Here is a 20,664-nt window from a genome sequence, read left to right as displayed (position 1 = left end):
TGCCAGTCAAAAAATTAAAAAAAAAAAACACAAAAACAAAACTGGTACTGGTATTTATATTCTAAAACGTATGAAAAACATTCGTTTTTCGTTTTATTTTAAACAAGAATAACTTATAGAACTAAATAACTGGTATCTAAAACTAACTAACTAACATTTTTTTAACTGATGTTTAAAGTTATTCTTTAAGATACACGGAATATTAAACAAACACAAAAACGTTTAAAAATTGTGTGCAATGTCCTTGAGCTTTGTATGTAAAGCTTGGTTTTTTTTTTTTTTTATTTGTTTATTACAACTGAAGAGCTTTAACTCTTTAATTGCATACAATTAAAACAACTAACTTAATGTTAAATAAATGCAAATAATTACTATTATTTAAATCAATACTTATGATTAGAATATAAAGTTAAGTATTAGTATTATTATTATGATCGTAAACTGTTTAAAATGAAAATGAATGTCTTTTGATTCTGTTATTATGACTCACTCACGTTGTGGTTTAGAAAAAATATTTAAATTTAAATTTGGTAAATATTTTAAATTAAAAGTTAATTTTAAAGATGAGCTATAGAATAGTTGAAAATGAAATACAACTTTAAAAGAAGATTCCTTGGAATTCGTGTGCAGTAGTCCCCAGCAAAAAAACTTCAAATATTGGTAATGAGTAAAAACCTAATGGGTTGTACTTCTATAACTTCCCTTACTTTTAATGACTATTTACTGGCCATCTGCATTACTTTGAAGTACTCGAGTAATGACTTTCTTTTAATCTGAAATAGATGTACTTTATTTTCGGCTTACTTTGTATCTGAAAACCATTACTTGACGTGCAATAAAATAGCTAAGCAGTGGTGCAGTAAGTTGAACACTTAACTAACAAACCGAAGTCCCCGGTTGGTATTCTCACTGGTTCCTTTTTATTATTAAAAATAAAACAACTTATTCAACAACATCTTTGTAAGCAAAATATACTTCTTTAACTCCCCGTTTGTAAGCGAGCGTAGAAGTACTTGTCTCCAATGATATCACCGTGTTAAAATAATGAGTTAAAATGCTAAAGAAGAAGTAGTGAATAGTTTTTTAATACTTAACCTGATAATGAATGGTCGTTATCAATAACATTATTAAATTTTTTTTAATGAAATTTGTAGGCAATTATCTGGACAATCAGTTTATAAAAAAATCTTGTAAGTGAAGCAGTGAGTAAGCGTAAAGACTAATAAATACAAAAAGTAATTGCAAAGACAGGTTTTAGCCCGGGGAAATTCGGGTAAGCACATTTTTTTGTACCTCGTCAAACAAAAATAATTAGTAATTCACCATAAAAGTAAGTACTTCCACATTGCTTTAATATTACTTGCTTGCTTACTGTGTAAGTAAAGTTTTTCCTGGGTCGTTATTAAATGGGATTTCATATTGAACACAAACTTTATATCGATATTAATTAGCAACTAACGAAGTAACTAACTATCTAACTAGAATTAGGGAAACCAGTAGCCCACAGGACAGAGTTTCTAACTTTATCTTGTCCCGATTATTGAAGGGATCCCTTCTGGGTCTCAAATTTGGGAAGAGAATGTTCGTTAAAAAACACACTAAAGCCCATAACCATAAATACTTTCGTTACTGTTTTCGAGACAAAAGATATTGTTGGTACTAAGCGTATCAACTCAGTGTGTCGGGTGAATGAGAAGTGTGTCAGATGTAAGGTTCGTAATACAAGTGAAGCGAATAATTTTCGTTGTTTTTCCTGTATGTTCACGGTTTACTCTGTTCATACAAGATTTGCCACAACGAATAAGTTCTCGTCTTATTTGATATATTCTTGTTTCGGTCTTTCAATTACTTATCTAGGGACTTAGCAGAGTCCTTGTTTTTGTATCACGGAAGTTCAGCAATGGATCAGTAATGGTCAGAGTTTAAATAGCAAGAGTATTTGAGCAAAGTACTTGTGCATGGACCGGCATAACTATATATCATATACGCCGGTGGCAAGTCGTCACCCTTGAGGATTGAAGAAAACATTCCCGAGATACAAACATTTAGCCGATTTTCACAAAAAACACAACAGCTTGAACTGACTTATGCAGTGCATGTTTAAAAAACTTTAGGATTAAAAATGTTTTCGGATATTTACTTTTAATCTTTTTACATCGAAAACAGTACGAAAAACTTTTGCGGGAAACTTATTCCATCGAACAGAAATAAATCTATTTTAGATTAACTTTGAAAGTCTACAAAATTTAGAATTTATTTTTACTCAAAGTTAAATTAAAGTTTTCATCATTGTAGATATGTCTGAATGACACGATTTAAACTGATTTCTACCTGCTTAGTTTAGGGCTAGTTTTGTGTCACTTTTCTTCCCTCTAAGAAATTTATTATAAAATATTTTATTTCAAAATAAAAAAAAAAAATATATATATTAAATATTTATTAGTATTTATAGTTTTGACCCAAAACTTTTAAATAACATTTAAAAACTTTGCACTTTATCTAATACATGAAATGTTGTATTTTAATCAATATTCTTCATTTTCCATAAATGTCAGGGTTTGCATGTATTTATGTAAGAAAATACATACATATTATAGGTTATGAATACATCAGTTAATTATTTTAAATGCTGCCAATATTTTGTTTATAAAATAAGATAAAATAAACAAAACCATAATAAAACTGTCAAATCTCTACTGATTTGCTGTTAAATTGTGTTAAAATTAAAATTTGTATTTATTAATATATATCGATCGATCGACCTTTCTTCAAAAAACAAAATATAAATAGAAAACAAAAGTCTAAACAAATATGAATTTAGTAGCTGTTATCTATAGCTACTTACATACATATGTTTTTTAATAGATTTGCATACAAAAAGATCGTTTGTTTTCAAATCATGAAAACTGCTCTTTTTCGATTTTGTACCAAAAAAAAAGCTTGTGAAACTTGTTTTATAGACAGTTTTTATGTTTTTAACACCATTTGCTCTTTATTCGCGAAATTACTTTTTTTTAGTTTTTGATTTATTAATAACAATAAGTTTGTATACAAAAAAATTTTTCTAAGTGCAGTCAGTAAGTAATAATATCTATATACATATCAATGTCTACTGCTACTTTAGTTCGCTGCTCCGGGGTTTATATACTTAGATATGTATCTCTCTATATGAACCGAAGTAAGCTGCATAAAATCTATGCTAATTTCTGCATAATAAAATAGAGTTTAAGCAACCAAACTGTTAACTCTATTATTAACATTTATTATTATAACAAAAACTAAAAAATAAAATAATTTTCATCAGGTGTCTGTCTACAAGTTTTACCAGCAAACTTAGATATGTACATATGAAAGTATATATTTTTGCTTATATACATATCTATGTAATTGTATATTTATAAATGTATGTATATTATAAATCTACATATGTATATAAAAGTATATAAGGAGTTGCAGGCAGTAGTTTTTTTTTTTGTTAAACTATAACAATGACGTTTACTGGTTTTTTAACAGCAACTTTTACTTGTTTGGCAATTTTTGTTGTTGTTATTATTATTTATTTATTTTGTTTTTATTCCGCATAAAAAATTTTAATTAACAAACTGAATAAAAATTTTATATATATTCATACCAACTTATGTCTTTTAGATTGTATTTTTTACTTTTATATTTATTATTATTTTACCGAAAGGGAAACTTATTATATTTTATTTATTTATTTTTTTTGTTAAAAGACTCCTCAAATACGTACTATTTAATTATAAATTTCAATTAGTTGTTTATTGTTTAATTAAAGAAAAAATTGCAAGTATATTTTTGATCATATCAGTTATTTATTTGTGACAATAGTTTTTTTTTTGGAAATTTATTTATTCATTATTCTTTTCATAAATCGCGTGTTTGTCGCAAATAACATTTGATATTTTAAACAGACTTTTAGGTTTCTAGAAATGTTAATGCGAATTTTGAAAAACAATAAACTGTGCCAAATTTTTATATTCCAATTTAGCAAATCATGCGTGTTTTTTATCCCACTAAAATGTAGGTAACGCCAATAACATTACGGTTTATCGTAGTTAGTAATAAGTACGATATTTTTGTTATACTACTTATAAGTAGTTTTGTAATAACTGATTTATGCGAATGATTTGCACATCATGTTACACGAATCTTAACATTTGCATTGTATCTGCATTGTTAGATAGATAGATAGATAGATAGATAGATAGATAGATAGATAGATAGATAGATAGATAGATAGATAGATAGATAGATAGATAGATAGATAGATAGATAGATAGATAGATAGATAGATAGATAGATAGATAGATAGATAGATAGATAGATAGATAGATAGATAGATAGATAGATAGATAGATAGATACATACATACTTACATACATACATACAAACATACATACATACATACATACATACATACATACATACATACATACATACATACATACATACATACATACATACATACATACACACATACATACATACATGCACACATACATACATACATACATAAATCTTTTAGTGGAGAGTCCATATATAAAGTACGGACCGAGTTTCCTAAGTTCGAATATACTAATATCTGACACTAGTTTATTTATCTGATTTTTTAATTCAATTTCAAAAAAATTTCGAAAATTTAAGTTGAAGTAAAATTGTAGATTTTTCCTGAAACGTTTTAAAGATCTTATTTTAATTTATGAGTAATAATAAGAAACTGTCGAACCCTTTGAAAAATGCATTTGGTAACAATTGAAAATAACAAACATTTTCAAATTCTATGAAATTCATTTGTTATTATTGGTAGAGTTGAATATAAACCATTTATAGCAAATACATTTTAAAAAGATTTTTGTTAAATAGCTTATTGCTTAATACATTTTCATTTATTACAATCGTGTCTGCAAAAAATGACAATAAATTTAATAAAGAATTATCTAAGATGTTGATTGTTGAAGGAATAAGAACTCACTTAAAAATTCTTCAATTTAAAGTTATGACATTCTTGCAGCCCAATAAACAGCAGCAACAGCAACTGTGTTCTTATACATACATACCGCCTGTAGATTATGTATTTGTATGTTCTGCTAGACAATAGTACGTACATAAAGTAAATATGTATGTATAGCAAAATGTAAATATTTGTATGAAGGTTTGTTTGTGGTACTCATAGTTTTAACTACGTGCGGCCATACAATTCCATAAAACGTTATTCTGAGCTTTTTCGATTTTATTTTTAATGTTGTTATTTTTTTTTCATTTTGTCGTATGACACACTTTTGCAAAAACTGTTTTTTTTTAGATTTTTTTTTTTAAGTTTTTCTACGTTTATTTTTTTTTTAGCTGTATAATAATGCACAATAATATCGGTTCTATGCCAGTTAAAATTTTATGTATGTATGTAGTTTTTATGTATACATAATAATAATGTACATATGTATGTTTGTATATAATATTACTAATACAATTACATGGCATTGTTTAAATTTAAATGAAACCTAAAAAAAAAATAATACTGGTGTGCAATAATAAACGAAATTGACTTTTTATTATTTTACTCAAAAAGTGATCACGAACTATTTAGTAACCATTTTAAAACAAACGTTCTTTTGAAAAAAATGAAGTTTTTTTTTATTACTTCAGTTGGAGTAGAACGTGTTTTTTTTCGAGTTTTTGTTTTAACAAAATATATTGAAGCAATAGCGTATATTTTAGAATCGATTGTTCAATTTATTACATAAATATTACGAGGCTTTAATTTAAAGTTTTTTAAAGTGAAATTATTTTTTTTTTGGAAATTATGCAAATTTTTTTTAAACATTAAATTTTACAGTTTGTTTTAAAAATCTATATGGAAATTTATAATTTTTGTTTTCTAAGTTTTCATATAATTTTATTTCCGTTTAAATACATGTCTGATATCGAAATTAAAAGTTACAATTATTCTATATCTTGGGAAATTTTACTGTATGGAGTTTTCTTTAATTTGCTTTTAAATTCCACCATATTAACTGTATACTTAACCACTGTGCCATAATTGAAATGATGACCTTTTTTCCTATAAGTATTTTATGATTTTATCTTTATTTAATGATTGATATTTATGTTGTAAGTTGTATTGTAACTTTTAGGGTTTCCAAAGATTTTTCTTCAAAATCCCATAAACTTTATGGAGGGACATTTGTGCAAATGTTTAAAAATGTTAAACTGTTTCTTTTAATAATAAGAAACTAATATGAAAATATATATTAAAAAAAGAAACATTTTATACTTTACACTACTTTAATGGATGTCTCTACGTCACTATACTAATCGGCTTAGTATAATTTTCTTTATAGATTTAGCTGTGTCAGTACATCTGCTAAATTTCTAATCAAACTACAGGTAAGAATTTTTAAGATTTTTTTTTTTAAATTTGGCACAAACGTGCGTACCCCCAACATAGTTCTTTTAAGTCCATATTTATGTCAAATATTTTAGTATCTTTCAGCAAGGCTTTGTGATATGTAAGTAAAGATTAAACTGCTAATTTTCGTAAGGATCTAACTTCATTTGACCTTACCTATCATACAAAGTCTTCTTAAAAAATTACTTAAAGATTAACAATTCGATTATAATCGTAAAGTAGTATTACTTTTGTAATGTTTTGTACCCCGGTGAAGTACATGGCAGTGTGCTACACTGTCAGTCAGCGGTTGTGGGTTCAATTCCCACCAGAGTCTCAGGTTTGTTACACTACAAACAGATATGGTCATCTTAACCAAAAACAACAACATTTTTAATGTTAAATAAAAAAAATCGAACAAAATTAAAATTTGACATTCATATGAATTTTCGAAAATCTGGGAAATTATTAAGGTCCAAATAGACTAAACAAGCGACATGACAAACATACTTTTTTTCATTTCCACACACACTACACCAACAATGCTGTAGAATCACTGATCTTTCACGTTTTTGTGGACTGCAATGATAAAGAAGTAAATTTACCTTCAAAATGTAAATTTTGTAAAAAATTTGTTATTTATAAATATAAAAAATAAAACTGATTGATAAAAATTTAATGTTTGTATAAAATCAACATTTTTGATCAAACAAACCGCAAGTATTTGTGCAAACGCTAAACATCTTCATACACTACACAACAGGCTTGCACAAACCTAAAATACTGGTATGTTTGTCAAACCGCTACCTATTTGGCTCTTTAGAGCTAGAATACTCAAAATTTTGCACAAACTTTGACTTTCATGTGAAAAATTGAACTGATTGTTCCTATAAGAAGTTAATATAAAAAATTTTAAAGGGCGTTTTCAATTCAAGCTAGTTTTTACTAAAAATTAATAGATCGATTATGAATAGCAACAAAACTTTAGTTGTGTTGCCAGCAGTCAATGCAACTGAGATAAAACATGGTATTATGTACGGCAACTTTCGTTAGTTGCCAAAATGTTATCGTTATTGTGTCATCTGTGGTTATTTTGACAGATTAGCAACTAAGACCTTGGTTCACACTGAGAAACTTTTTTGGGAAACTTTAGATTTTTGTGTGTATTCAATTAAAACTTGCAAAAAAAAAAAATAAATAAAGTTCTAAGGAATTTGTTTTAAAAGAGTTTCTAGAGATTTAAACAAATTCCATGAACCTATTAAAAATGGCACGGAGCCAATGAATTATCATTATTTAAGAATGAAATATTTTTTTTATAAAATTCCACACAATTGCTTTAAAAAATATTTCAGCAAGCAGGACATTTGTAGTTGTCAATTCGGTAACTGCAATTTGCAGCTGTAGGTTGGCAATTGTCATCTGTAATTTTATTTTGACAACTGACAACTCAACTGAGGTTCGATTGCTATCGATAATCAAGCCATACAATTTGTGTTAAAAGAATAACATTTTTCTATAAAAATTAAAAAATCTACCTAACGTTAGAATTTTTTGCAAAAAAAAAAAAATTTCAATCAAATTTAAGAAATCGAAAATTTTACAAGAAAATTTTGAATTAAAAATTCGAAATTGTTAGATTTTACAACGTTGATAGTAAAATGTGCAGAAACACTTTGTCACTTGTCTTGCTACATTGTCAACAAAGCTTTTTCTGATAAAGCTGCAAAAGAAGTAAGTGACAATGTTGTAAGATGTGACAACCGTGTATCTTTGCTTTTAGTAAAGTTTTATTGAAAGTTATTTTAAAAAATTATTTCATTATATTTTAAGAAACATCTATTAAAATCGTAATGTAACTGGTCCTCTTATTTTGTAAAACATTTTGTAAAAGCATTACCATAAAATTTCATTTAATTAGGTTAAAATGATTCCGAAAATAAACTCTCGACAGTTAGTTTTCATATTCAAACATGAATTTCGTAATAATTTTGTGATAAGTAGGTAGTTTAATTAAAAATCGTAAAATTTATAAATAAACTAAATGCACAAGACCTAGATTGTAATTTTCTTTTGCCATAATTATATTTCAACATATTTTTTGGGAGAAAAAAAAAAAGATAAATTTTATGAAAATCAAAGAGAGCTTATATTTAAAAATAGAAAGTAGAATTTTCAATATATTGATATAAAAAAATAAAATTTCATAATATTTTGTATTTAAACTAGTTTTTAAGGAAAATGCTACAATTGGGGTTTGTTCATTTTGCAGGTTTGGTTTTTAGCTTAAGCATTGGAAATTTTTTTTTCAATACGAAAAGTAAACAAAATAGCAAAACTAGTTGTTAAACTAGCAGACTATTTAATTAATTAAAAAAACGAGTTTTTTCTACGTTAAACAAATAAATTTAAAAACATAAACTAAATTGGTTAAAATAAAACATAAAAAAATTATAAAGTTAAACAAAATCTGGTGTTTAAAAGTATTTAAGTAAATGTTTATACATATTTTTTTGTTTAAAACATTATATCCGCATTTAAAGGCTTAAAACAAAAAACTTAATACTGAAAGAAGTTTAACGAAAAAAATAAAATGTTTTTCAAATAAATTTTGGCTAAACCAGATTTTAATTTATTTCTAGAAAACATGTAGGTTTTTTTAATAAAATTACTTAAACCAGTCTTGTTAATTTGCAATTCAATCAATAATATAAAATACTAAAATTTAAAACACTTTGGTTATTTTGAAAGTTGCTTAACTTAAATCTTCCTAAATTTTGCAATAACTTAAATGGTATTTTTTATGGCTTTAATTATAACACAAAAAAATAATTTAAAACAGAAAATGTCATACACGTTTACACTAGTATATAAAATACATATATAACTATATAAACTGCATTTAGTAATACTAAAAAAGGGGGAGGGCCCTTTAATAGGGACAACTTACCATTTTGCGTTTTAAAATTTATCCAAATAATTTATGGCAAAGTTTATCCTTTTTTTCACTTAAGCAAGTTATATAAAATATTTAAAAACCAAACTGCACGAAAAACTATTTAAAAAAAATAAAAATTTTTATTTAATTAGAAATTTTCAAAAATGAACACTTTAAAATTAAATTCATATATAAATGTTTAATCCTTAAATTTTTCTTCAAAACATAATTGTTACTAATTTATTAAAATTTTTTTCTTGTTACAAAGCTTTATAGCTTCAACTAATTTTTCTTAAAAATTTATTAAGTTGTTTTTTGTTTCTTTTTTTTTGTGTAAATTTTGTTTTAATTTAAAATTTTTTTTCTTTTAAACACTAACCGTTGTCTCGATCTTACTCTTTCAAATTGGTAACTAAAACTGAAACATTCAATATGCGCAAAACCACACAACTAAAACGGTAACGGCTGGCATGAAAAAAAAAAGTATTTTGTTAACACCAAACTGAGTGTGCTTTTCTGTGTTAAAACAAAAACACTGAAATCACAGAAAAAAAAAGACTTAAAAAAAACCGAAAGCTTTATATGTTAAAGTTGTCTTAATGTTGTGTTGTATAAACACACAGCCACTCTTTTTTTTTTCTAAAAATTACTAAACGAAAAACTCAAGAAAAAAAAAATAAAACACAATTCATTTCAATATACATGCGCAGCTTTGCTTTAAGCCTGTTTGTCATATAACACATACAGAGAGATATAAACACATACAAACATAAATATAATTACTATAATACCAACATACATATAAACACAAAAATTTATGTATCAAGCTTTATAAGCTACAAGAAATCGAAAAGAAAATTAAAGTAAATTCAAGAAAAACAAACATTTTTTTTCAAAAAGTTTAACGCTTGTGAGCTGCATTGTTAATTAGTTTCATTCAAAGCTATTTGGTGGTTTGGTTTGGCATAAAAAAAAGCTTTTTTCCAACATGCATTTATAAACACATACCTTCCCATAAATACAATCGTTTGTGTTCGTTGTTATACGAGTTTGATTCGATTTGATGTCGGTCGATCTATAAAAAGCCACATCAAAACGAAAGACTTAAGAAACGAACTCAATTCACTATAACTCACACGCCATGCTTGGGGGTTTGTTGCGCTGTTTTGCTCTATTTGGAAAAATTATGCATATTCATGTACATTGTACATATGTTTGTCTACTTGTGTAGAGTGAAAAATAAATTTAAAAAAAACTACTGCACATACAATTTCAGCTAAATTGTGGAACTGTTGCAGACATTAATATATATTTATATATAGTCACTAGACAGACCTGTTCTCTGTTGTATGGAAAATTTTTTCAAAACACATTTTTATTTTAGCACTTAAATGGGTCCAATTTTTTTTTGTTTACTACTTAGTGGTTAGAGATAAAAGTTATCGGATAAAAGGGTAATAGTGCCGGAAATTGATTTATGATAGAGGGGAAAGTGTCAGACTGCTGTCACAAGCAAAATGTATAAAACGATAATAAAGGTTATAATAAAGACATAGTATTACTATTGTTTACTAGGCTATAGCCTAGACAATAGTCTAGTCTAGTCTATAGTCTAGTCTATAGTCTAGTCTATAGTCTAGTCTATAGTCTAGTCTATAGTCTAGTCTATAGTCTAGTCTATAGTCTAGTCTATAGTCTAGTCTATAGTCTAGTCTATAGTCTAGTCTATAGTCTAGTCTATAGTCTAGTCTATAGTCTAGTCTATAGTCTAGTCTATAGTCTAGTCTATAGTCTAGTCTGTAGTCTAGTCTATAGTCTAGTCTATAGTCTAGTCTAGTCTGTAGTTTATTACGTAGTCTAGCCTATAGTCTAGTCTAGTATATATATTTTAGTATAAATTCTAGTCTTTAACTATATAAACTATCTATCTAGCCTAGCCTAGTTTATAATACAATCTATAGTCTAAAGTCTACACTTTACTCTACAGCAATGGTTTACTCTACAGCAATGGTTTTTCTCTAATCTTGCATTAAGTCTAATCTACTACTATAATTTTATTAAAAATTATAATTTAACTAAAAAATTAATTATTTGATGTGAACTACTATGACATTCGAAAAAATTCAAGTCAATATTAGAACTTTATAGTTATATTTAATTTTATTACTCTTATCGATCATTTGAATCATTTTTTTAATGAACTTCTAAAATTTAAGTATTTAGACTCACAGGAAGTACTCAAGTTCAAATTTATGTCTTTTTTAATGAAACATGTGTGCGATCTAAAAAACATTTGCTCTAAATAATCGAATATTTTAACAATGACAAATTTTATTTAAACAAAAACATTTCAAATAAAAAACAAATCAATCAAATGAATTGAAGTTTTTTTTTTTTGCAATTGTTCATTAATTTTTCTTTAAAATAATAAAAACTAGTTTCGCTAATAAGTAAATTACCATTATCACTAACTTAATCCCAAAACAAAGGATTTCTATTTCAATTTGTCATATAATAAACGCTACGAGTACAATATATTTAGTAAATCGTAGAGTCTTGTTATCAAATTATTTATTAAGCATAAATTGTTACAAAAAAATATATACATAATTTTTAAAAGCTTGTTAGTAAAATATTTAAATTATATTTTGTTTCCCTATAAAAAAACGTTAGTTATAACATTTTCATTTTTTTGTCTTAATTTTTTTTAAATATCAAATTTACATGACCTAGCCGAAAATACCTTAAGATACATGATATTACTTTAGTTTTAATAAAATAAAAACAAAAATGTTTAAGGTTTGCTATTAATAAAAAATGGAATGGCTTACGAGGGTGGCAGAGAAATTTTGATCAAATTTGTTTATTGAATGTTTTTGAACTTTTCAGGAGAGCTTTTTTTAGTTCCTACACAAATGAAACTTTCTTTCGAATACTGTAAAACGTTGAAGCAAAGTGGAATTGTGTGTAGATCTATCCATTTATTTATCTATCTATTTATCTATCTATCTATCTATCTATCTATCTATCTATCTATCTATCTATCTATCTATCTATCTATCTATCTATCTATCTATCTATCTATCTATCTATCTATCTATTTATCTATCTATCTATCTATCTATCTATCTATCTATCTATCTATTTAAAATTGTTTTTTTTTTTTGCGATTTTGTGTACCTTTAGCTACATTTCGAGTAAATATTTTTTTACTTATCACCACAAGGGGTCTTACTTCTTGACGATTTAACTTTATGTTGTAATAAATATATAATAATAGCAATTTTGACCACATGCTGATAAACTTGCCAATTTATGTTGATTATTATTTTCTTTAACATAAGTCTCTAATTATAGTAATTTAGTCTATAGCCCTCGTATAGAAAGACAGACTATGAAAGGCATTTATGTATTTATTAAAAATTGTCTGCGCACATACTGCATGTTATATTGGACATACAAAAATTGAATAAATAAAACTAGTCTTAATTATTCAATATCATATAGTTATAAAAGAAAGTGAGCTTTAGTAACTTCATTAACATAAACAAAACTCACCGAAAGTAATGTTACATAATATGTAAGTTATTTTTTTCTTTCTTTCAGTTTAGTTGTTGTTATTGTTACTGTTTTTATATGCTGTTTTTATCCTAATCCTAAGTTATTTGAAAAATTTCATATTTTTTATTAAAAAAAAAAGTAAAAACACTTTTGAATTTCGTAGATGTGAGGTATTAGCTGCATATGTTTGTTTATGCAGGTGCTATTTTCAAATAACTGAAAAAAACAAATTTGATATATTTGACTTCTGTAACGCTTCTGAATTAACATTGGACATCTTAAACTATGTTTAGTTTATTGTTAGTTCAAGGTTTAAATAGACTAGACAAGTATATCCGGTAAAAAATAGTATGTATATATTAATAGATAGGCATATTTAGAACAGTTATAATTCAAAAAGTGGTTAACACAGATTAATTACCTATTTAATATATACATATTAAAATTTAGGCAGTTTTTAATACAATTCATAATTAGTTTTTTTGTTTTTTTTGCTCCCTAAGTTGTTTTTGTTTTTCTTTTTTTGATAACCAAAAAGTGTTATATTAAAAGATTTCAGATACCTACGTCAATGTTTAACAAAATTTATAAGATGTACATATTAATGAGATATACATACAAGATGTAATATTGATTATTTTTTTCATACTATAAACACAAATCAGCTGTTTACGTTTCAATTTCATGTTCGTAAAAGCGAAAGTTTATAGTCGCTCTAATAATATTGAGCTGAAAAAAATGATAATTGGCATGCTTTTTGTTCATTTTGATCATGCCATTGTTAAAACAAAAAATATTTATAAATATAGACAAGAAAATAAAAATGTTGCATGTAAGTATGAAAGTAAATGGATAAGAAAGTTCCACTAAAGTATAACATGAGCATTTCATTTATTTCGTTTTCATAAAAAATAGGGTGCTCCTTCTAAGTGAAAAAATATAATTTTCATCTTAAAAAATTGTTGATGTTCGAGTTCCAGTATCTTTTAAAAATCTTTGTGATCCTTTTTAAAAATATTTTAAGAATTTGTAGATATTTTTTAACAGTTTAAACTAACTTAGGACGGGTTTCTTACTACTCAAACTAGGCTTAACTTGCTGTTAGATTAAACTCGGAACAAATTTAGGTGGACTTTAACCGAAGATTGTGTTTTTCAGATTTAGATTTAAGTTCAGTTAACTTTGTTAGTATTGCCAATAATTCACTCGAAAACTTAAAAAAAGAACAGCTGTTTTTTGCAAATAATACATTTGTAAAATGAAAAATGTTAAATAAACATTTAAGACAATAATAAATAAAACAAAACAAATCAGAAAATTGCAATTTACTTAAAATATTAAGTTTTTGTTTTTAAACTAGATTTAAACAAAAAATGTAGATTATCTTTATATCAAAAACCCGGCCTTAGGCAGGCAAATTTTTAATAAAGTCTAAACACAGATTCCAAGATATACATTTTTTGATGATTGAATTCTTAATTTCCCACATCACATAAGTTATTTTAGATAATATATCCTATAGTTTTAAACCAACCGATTTTGAAAATACGTGAAAGTAGTAAAAGTTTTAGTTATCAATTTATGGTTGCTTAAAACTTTAGGTTAAGATATCTCAATGAAATATGAATATATACCAGAAGTTTAACATTTATTTTAAAGTCGTCAGGTTGTACTTTTAGTTGACATAACTTACATATATCTATCTATCTATTTATCTATCTATCTATCTATCTATCTATCTATCTATCTATCTATCTATCTATCTATCTATCTATCTATTTATCTATTTATCTATCTATCTATCTATCTATCTATCTATCTATCTATCTATCTATCTATCTATCTATCTATCTCTCTATCTATCTATCTATCTATCTATCTATCTATCTATCTATCTATCTATCTATCTATCTATCTATCTATCTATCTATCTATATATCTATCTATCTATCTATCTATCTATCTATCTATCTATCTATCTATCTATCTATCTATCAATCTATCATTTTATTTTTCCACTCAAATCGTTTACCCCCTAATACTTATATTAAGCCCAATTATTCTACGTACTTGATAAAGATTTTTGCAAAACTTCATTTAACAAAATCATACAATCATGAAATGCATTAACACATGAATACTACACAGATACTTATTTAAATGCTGTAAACATAATACATAGCAAAAATGCTAGTTATAAACTGAGAGAAATTTATAATTTTTTTGCACTTTCTGATCGTGTATGTATGAACAGGTGAAAAAATATTAAACAAGTAGTTTTTATAAATAAATAGTGAGAGCTTATTATTGGAGTTAGCTACTATCTAGAGCAGAAACGTTACAGTGAGTGAAATTTTAATATATGTATCCTATTACAGAAAAGTTTCCAACACTCATCTGATGGATTGAAATGTTTAATTAAAATTTTTGTTAAACTTCAAATCGGTTCCTTAAAACGATTTTTAGTGAACGTGGTTGTTATAATTTAAGAATTATCGACCAATCCTAAATGTTTCATATTTGGTTGAAACGTCTTTTTAATAAGTAGGTTTATTTTCATATAAAAATATCTGCTTGAAAACTAAAAAAAAACTTTAAATTATTTAACATTATAGTCTAATTTAAATTTTATTTAATAAATATATAATACGTTTTATTTAATTATCAAATAAATTATAATAATTTATACAAATATACATATGTACAATAATTAATAGACTGTGTTCGGCGAAATTATGTTCCAATCACTTTTTTAACTTTTTCGAAAAAGTTTCCAGGCTTTAACCAGGGTATACGTAAATCATGTAAACCTTTCTTCATTTTTTTGGGTAACGAAATCTTTGTATCTTCTTTAAATAAACGAGAATACAAAGAACCAGTTAATGCTTCTTGAGATTCTAGCTTTTTACTTTCTTCAGATAGCAATTTTTTATCCTCAAATTTATTTAAATCATCTTTAAATAAACGAGCATACAGAGAACCAATTAATTGTTCCTGTGATTCTTCTTTAGGGTCTCCTTCTTCGAATGATAATTTAATTTTTTCCTTAAGTTTAATTAAATCATCTTTAAACAATCTAGAATATAAATCTTTTGTTAATGATTCCTGTGACTCTTCTTTTAGTTCCTTTTCTTCTGATAGAAATAAATGTTTATCCTCTGTTTTACTTAGATTATCTTTTAAGAATCTACCACTTGTTAGTGTCTTCATAGATTCTTCTTGCTTCTCTGTTTCTGGTAAAAATGATATCTTGTCAGCTTTATATAATTGTTTATATAAATTAGGTGTTAGAGCATTATCTGATTCGACTGTTTCTATTTTTTCTTTCTCTTTTATGCTTTTTAATTCATCACTATATACTGTCTCGATTTCTGGATTATCAGAAAAATCATCATGAAGTTGATCATCATCCACATGAAATGTTTGTTTTTTTATGATTTCCAAACTTAAATCTTCTTCATCTTGTTCCTGGGATATATCACTTCTTGCTGTCTCAGTATTTTTGCGTTTGTTTAGCGGAGCTGGTGTTATAATATTTGGAGTATTATGTAAAAACCAAGAATTATCAAATATAGGAGAAACCGTTGAAGTTTTGGGTATATTTTGATCTTTTGGTTCTTCCGTTTTACGTTTGTAACCACCCAATGGAGCTGGTCTTAGTAAATTATTACTTAAATCATTAAACCAATTAAATTGATTAGAGGAACGTTTACGACGTTCCTTTACTTTTTTGGCCTCAATAAAAATATCTTTTACTAAAGTTTTGGCCTCACTGTTTGATTTTATTTTGTGCACATTTGGAAGGCAGTGACTATCTTGTTGAGCTTTATTTGGCTTATAGACAGTAACAGTTGATCTCTTGTTTCGATAACCAAAGGATTTCCTTTCATTATTCTGCTCAAATTGAAAAGCATTACGCACAAACGTATTGGCCGTTGGTCCTTGTATCAGAATTTCAAAGGGTATATTTAAGCTTTTAGCATTTGTTTGTATCACACTAATGCACTCTGTATCCTTATGATCATTGTTACACTCACAAATACACTCTTCGCCGCAATAGAAACCCAAACAGCCACAATGTTTGCATAAAGCTTTACAATTTCCCGTATTTTTCAATTCATCCTCGTTATTGTCGTTGGGTGAAGTTAATTTGTTGTTTATATTTGATTCACTATTGAAAGCTGTTGTTAAAACAATTATCCAAACTATAAGGAGCGCCACAGTGTACATCCAAAATTGGCCATTTGAAACGACCGTCATAACTTTTAGCCTTTTTTCGTTTAAAGAAATTTTAAAAATTTTAATCGTTTACCGTTTAAGTGGTACATCTGACATTTCATTTACTAGTGATTTGTCTTTTATATTGATGCTTTAGTTTGGACTAACAAGTTTCGTATTATAAATTTTCTTTGTAACCTTTGGGTTCTTTTTTTTGGAAATAAAATAAATAAATAATTGACGCTATAGTTGGTCGGAGTCGAAAGGTGATACAATTTTGCTTGTCAAAACGACTGAATTCTTTCTTTACAAATAACTTATTTATTCTTTACAAATAACTATTTTATTCTATCTATCTATCTATCTATCTATCTATTTATCTATCTATCTATCTATCTATCTATCTATCTATCTATCTATCTATCTATCTATCTATCTATCTATCTATCTATTTATCTATCTGTCTATCTATCTATCTATCTATCTATCTATCTATCTATCTATCTATCTATCTATCTATCTTTCTATCTTTCTATCTATCTATCTATCTATCTATCTATCTATCTATCTATCTATCTATCTATCTATCTATCTATCTATCTATCTATCTTTCTATCTATCTATCTATCTATCTATCTATCTATCTATCTATCTATCTATCTATCTATCTATCTATCTATCTATCTATTTTTAAAAACTTTCAATGTTGGTCTAAATGTTTAAACTTCTATATACAATTTTTTGGAATAAGAGTTAAAGTACATACATACATTTTTCAGCAAATTACTGCCTAAATGGAGTGAGTATTTGCTTCGGCCAGTCTTCTGCATTCTTATTTTTGCTGAATTTTATAAACACATATTCATTTACCGAAACTGCTGAAATAAACAAAATTGCAAAAAAATTGTTCTTGAAAATTTGAGTTTTATTTAATGGCATTGTATTTGTTTCATTTATGTTAATAATTCATTAAAATACATATTTTTTAATTCTTGTAATAAAAAAGCATGTTCTCTATTTAATTTTAAATGAGAAAAAAATGTAAAAATAAATTAGTTCTATTTTGACATTTTTATTGAGTTTAAAATTATATTTTAGTTCTTACAAGGTATTTTTGAGAATATTTTATATTTTTAGGTTATGTACGTTAAACTTTTTTAGGTTATGTACGTTAAACTGGTTCTGTGTTAAGTTTTATTAATGCATAGTTCTTTATCGATTGTTACCTATTAAGAATTTAAGAAGATTTCTATAAAAAAAAAGTTGTCACTCAGTAACGAGAGATCCCCAACAACTTATCAAAATGCCATTAAGTCTTAATTTTCGATCTCTGACAAGAAATTCTGATTCGAAAAACATGTCGGAACCTGTACCTAGTATGAATGCACGGACTTCGCCAAATCAATACGCATAATACCCTCCGATTTCATTAACTATTTTGGACCTGTATTATCGATTGAAATTTATATTTGTTTAATTTTTTTAAACGAGTTGCAATTCAGCGAACTTTTTAAAAGAGCAAAAAAGATTGTTAAATATTTTGCAAAATAATAAATGCAAATTTTTTTATTTTCAAAAATATTATATATGAAAGAAAAGTGAAAATGTATAACAAACTCGAAAAACCAAATAATCTTCTTTCCTTTGAAGTTATTTTTAAATATACCATAAACAATTAACGTCTCTTGCCTTTGCCCTTCTTGCCACCACCACCACCACCACCGCCGGAACTACTACTGGGCTGTTGCACTTGTTGTTGTTGGCTGACTGGTTCAGTAGGTTTTCCCTGGCGTGTCTTAAGTTGGGGAATTTTATTAGCAACATACAACATAATAGCTTCACGGCTATTCAATTCGGGATTACAGAAACTGCCATCATCATTACGCATTTGTACGCGTATTCTGCCACGGAATTTAAGTTCCTACAATAATAAAAAAACATTAAATTAACTTTAATATGCTTTTAATATAGAAAGTAGGCTTAAAAATTGGCTAAACAACTAACCCTACTTTTCTCTCGGCAATATTGTTTATTTTCCACTCCCACTCTCATATTGGTGACAGACAAAACATCTCTGATTTCAGCATAAGTAGGATTTTCAACACAATTCTCCTTGGGTAGACGACGTCCCTCCTGTCTAGTTTTCTTGCTGTTTATATAGGCTGGATAAATGCAAATCCATCTTAAATATTTAGAAAAAAAACATGTATTTAGTTGAAATGCAAATGACTTAATTATAGTGTTTAACAAACCTTTCTACATCACTGTGTTTCTTGGACGGATGCCAATTAGTACGCACTGGTGCTGCTGCAGCCATTATTTATTTTTTTGCAATAATTTTCTTTTTAATTTAATAACAAAAACTTTAATTTTTTATTATGTACAACATAAAAATAAGAAAATTTCTTTTTGTCAACTTTTGACACGTCTTATTGTCAATGTTGTTGTTTATGTATTTGATGAATACTCGTTATTCGGGTAATTTATTGTGTCACCCTGTTGTGTGTTTTGTCAGAAAAATTCGAATTTACACTTTTTCCTGTAACTCTTATCTCTGATATTAGGGTTCTATAAATCGACTTTTTGTCGAAAAAAGTCGAAGTCGACTATTTTGTTCCAAAAAAGTCGATAACTTCACTATCGTCTGTGAAAAAAGTCGAAAAGTCGACTTTGTAAATAAAAGTCGAAAAAACCGAAAAGTCTGAAAGTCGATAAGTCGAAAAAAGTCGAAAAGTCGTAAAAAGTCGAAAAGTCGTAAAAAGTCGGAAAAAGTCGAAAAAAGTCGAAAAATCGAAAATTGTAGAAACAAGTCAAAAATTTTAAAAAAGTGGAAAAAAAAGTCAAAAACTCTAAAATAGTCGGAAAAACTCGAAAAAAGTCAAAAAATAGTCGGAAAAAAGTAGAAAGAAGTCAAAAATAGTCAAAAAGTCGGAAAAAGTCGACTATTTATAAAATACTTATAGTCGAAAAGTCTACTTTTATTTAAATGAAAAAAAGTCGAAAAGTTGAAAAATCGACTTTTCATAAAATGCAAAAGGTCGAAAAGTCGACTTTTAACTAAATGAAAAAAGTCGAAATGTCGACTTTTCGTTTCAACTGTAGAACCCTATCTGATATAGTGATGGCAAAATATGCTTTAGAATAACTATTCCCGTCCCTGTTATTAACGTAATATTTTTAGTCGTGTTACCAGATGTTAAATATGCTGCATTTTTTAATTAATTAACATGATATTTCCTAAATAAACATACTAACAATTGCTCTATATTTATTGAAATATTTTTATTATCCATTAATAATTTTTAATTTTATTATTAAAAAGCAAATACTGTATGAAAAGTTAAATTTTCGTTCGGAGATGGGGAACTAATAAAAACATTTTTCTGGCAACTCTTATCGACTTGCAAATGTCATACGTAGAATCAGTGTACACTTAATAAGGTAGCCTCGTCCGCACAGCTGATCATCAGCTTTTACAATCTTATCTGTCAAAATTCCTGTTTGTTTACATAGAAAAAAAATCGCAAAAGGTGTAAAAATT

The 20,664-nt window shown here is 26.5% G+C and overlaps 2 protein-coding genes and 1 long non-coding RNA gene across 3 annotated transcripts; all 3 read right to left on the bottom strand.

The window, feature by feature from the left end:
• Nucleotides 1-6,415: 6,415 nt before the first annotated feature.
• Nucleotides 6,416-9,863, bottom strand: LOC124420428. Its single transcript, XR_006941197.1, has 3 exons — nt 9,724-9,863; nt 9,357-9,461; nt 6,416-6,985 (listed from the first exon to the last, which is right to left on the bottom strand). It is a non-coding gene; the product is annotated as an uncharacterized LOC124420428 (long non-coding RNA).
• A 5,662-nt stretch (nt 9,864-15,525) lies between these two features.
• On the bottom strand, nt 15,526-17,338 carry LOC111688487. The gene has a single exon (XM_023451005.2). It carries the CDS (start codon nt 17,163-17,165, stop codon nt 15,639-15,641), a length of 1,527 nt encoding a protein of 508 aa, XP_023306773.2. The 5' UTR covers nt 17,166-17,338; the 3' UTR covers nt 15,526-15,638.
• Nucleotides 17,339-18,659: 1,321 nt separating this feature from the next.
• Nucleotides 18,660-19,567, bottom strand: LOC111688488 (signal recognition particle 19 kDa protein). The gene is made up of 3 exons (XM_023451006.2): nt 19,376-19,567; nt 19,128-19,305; nt 18,660-19,044 (listed from the first exon to the last, which is right to left on the bottom strand). Exons 1-3 carry the CDS (start codon nt 19,438-19,440, stop codon nt 18,799-18,801), a joined length of 489 nt encoding a protein of 162 aa, XP_023306774.2. The 5' UTR covers nt 19,441-19,567; the 3' UTR covers nt 18,660-18,798.
• Nucleotides 19,568-20,664: the final 1,097 nt, after the last annotated feature.

This window comes from Lucilia cuprina, chromosome 5, assembly GCF_022045245.1.
Source record: "Lucilia cuprina isolate Lc7/37 chromosome 5, ASM2204524v1, whole genome shotgun sequence".
Lineage (NCBI taxonomy): Eukaryota > Metazoa > Arthropoda > Insecta > Diptera > Calliphoridae > Lucilia > Lucilia cuprina.
Note: the sequence above shows the minus strand (reverse complement) of the source record. Positions and strands in the feature narration are given on the sequence as shown.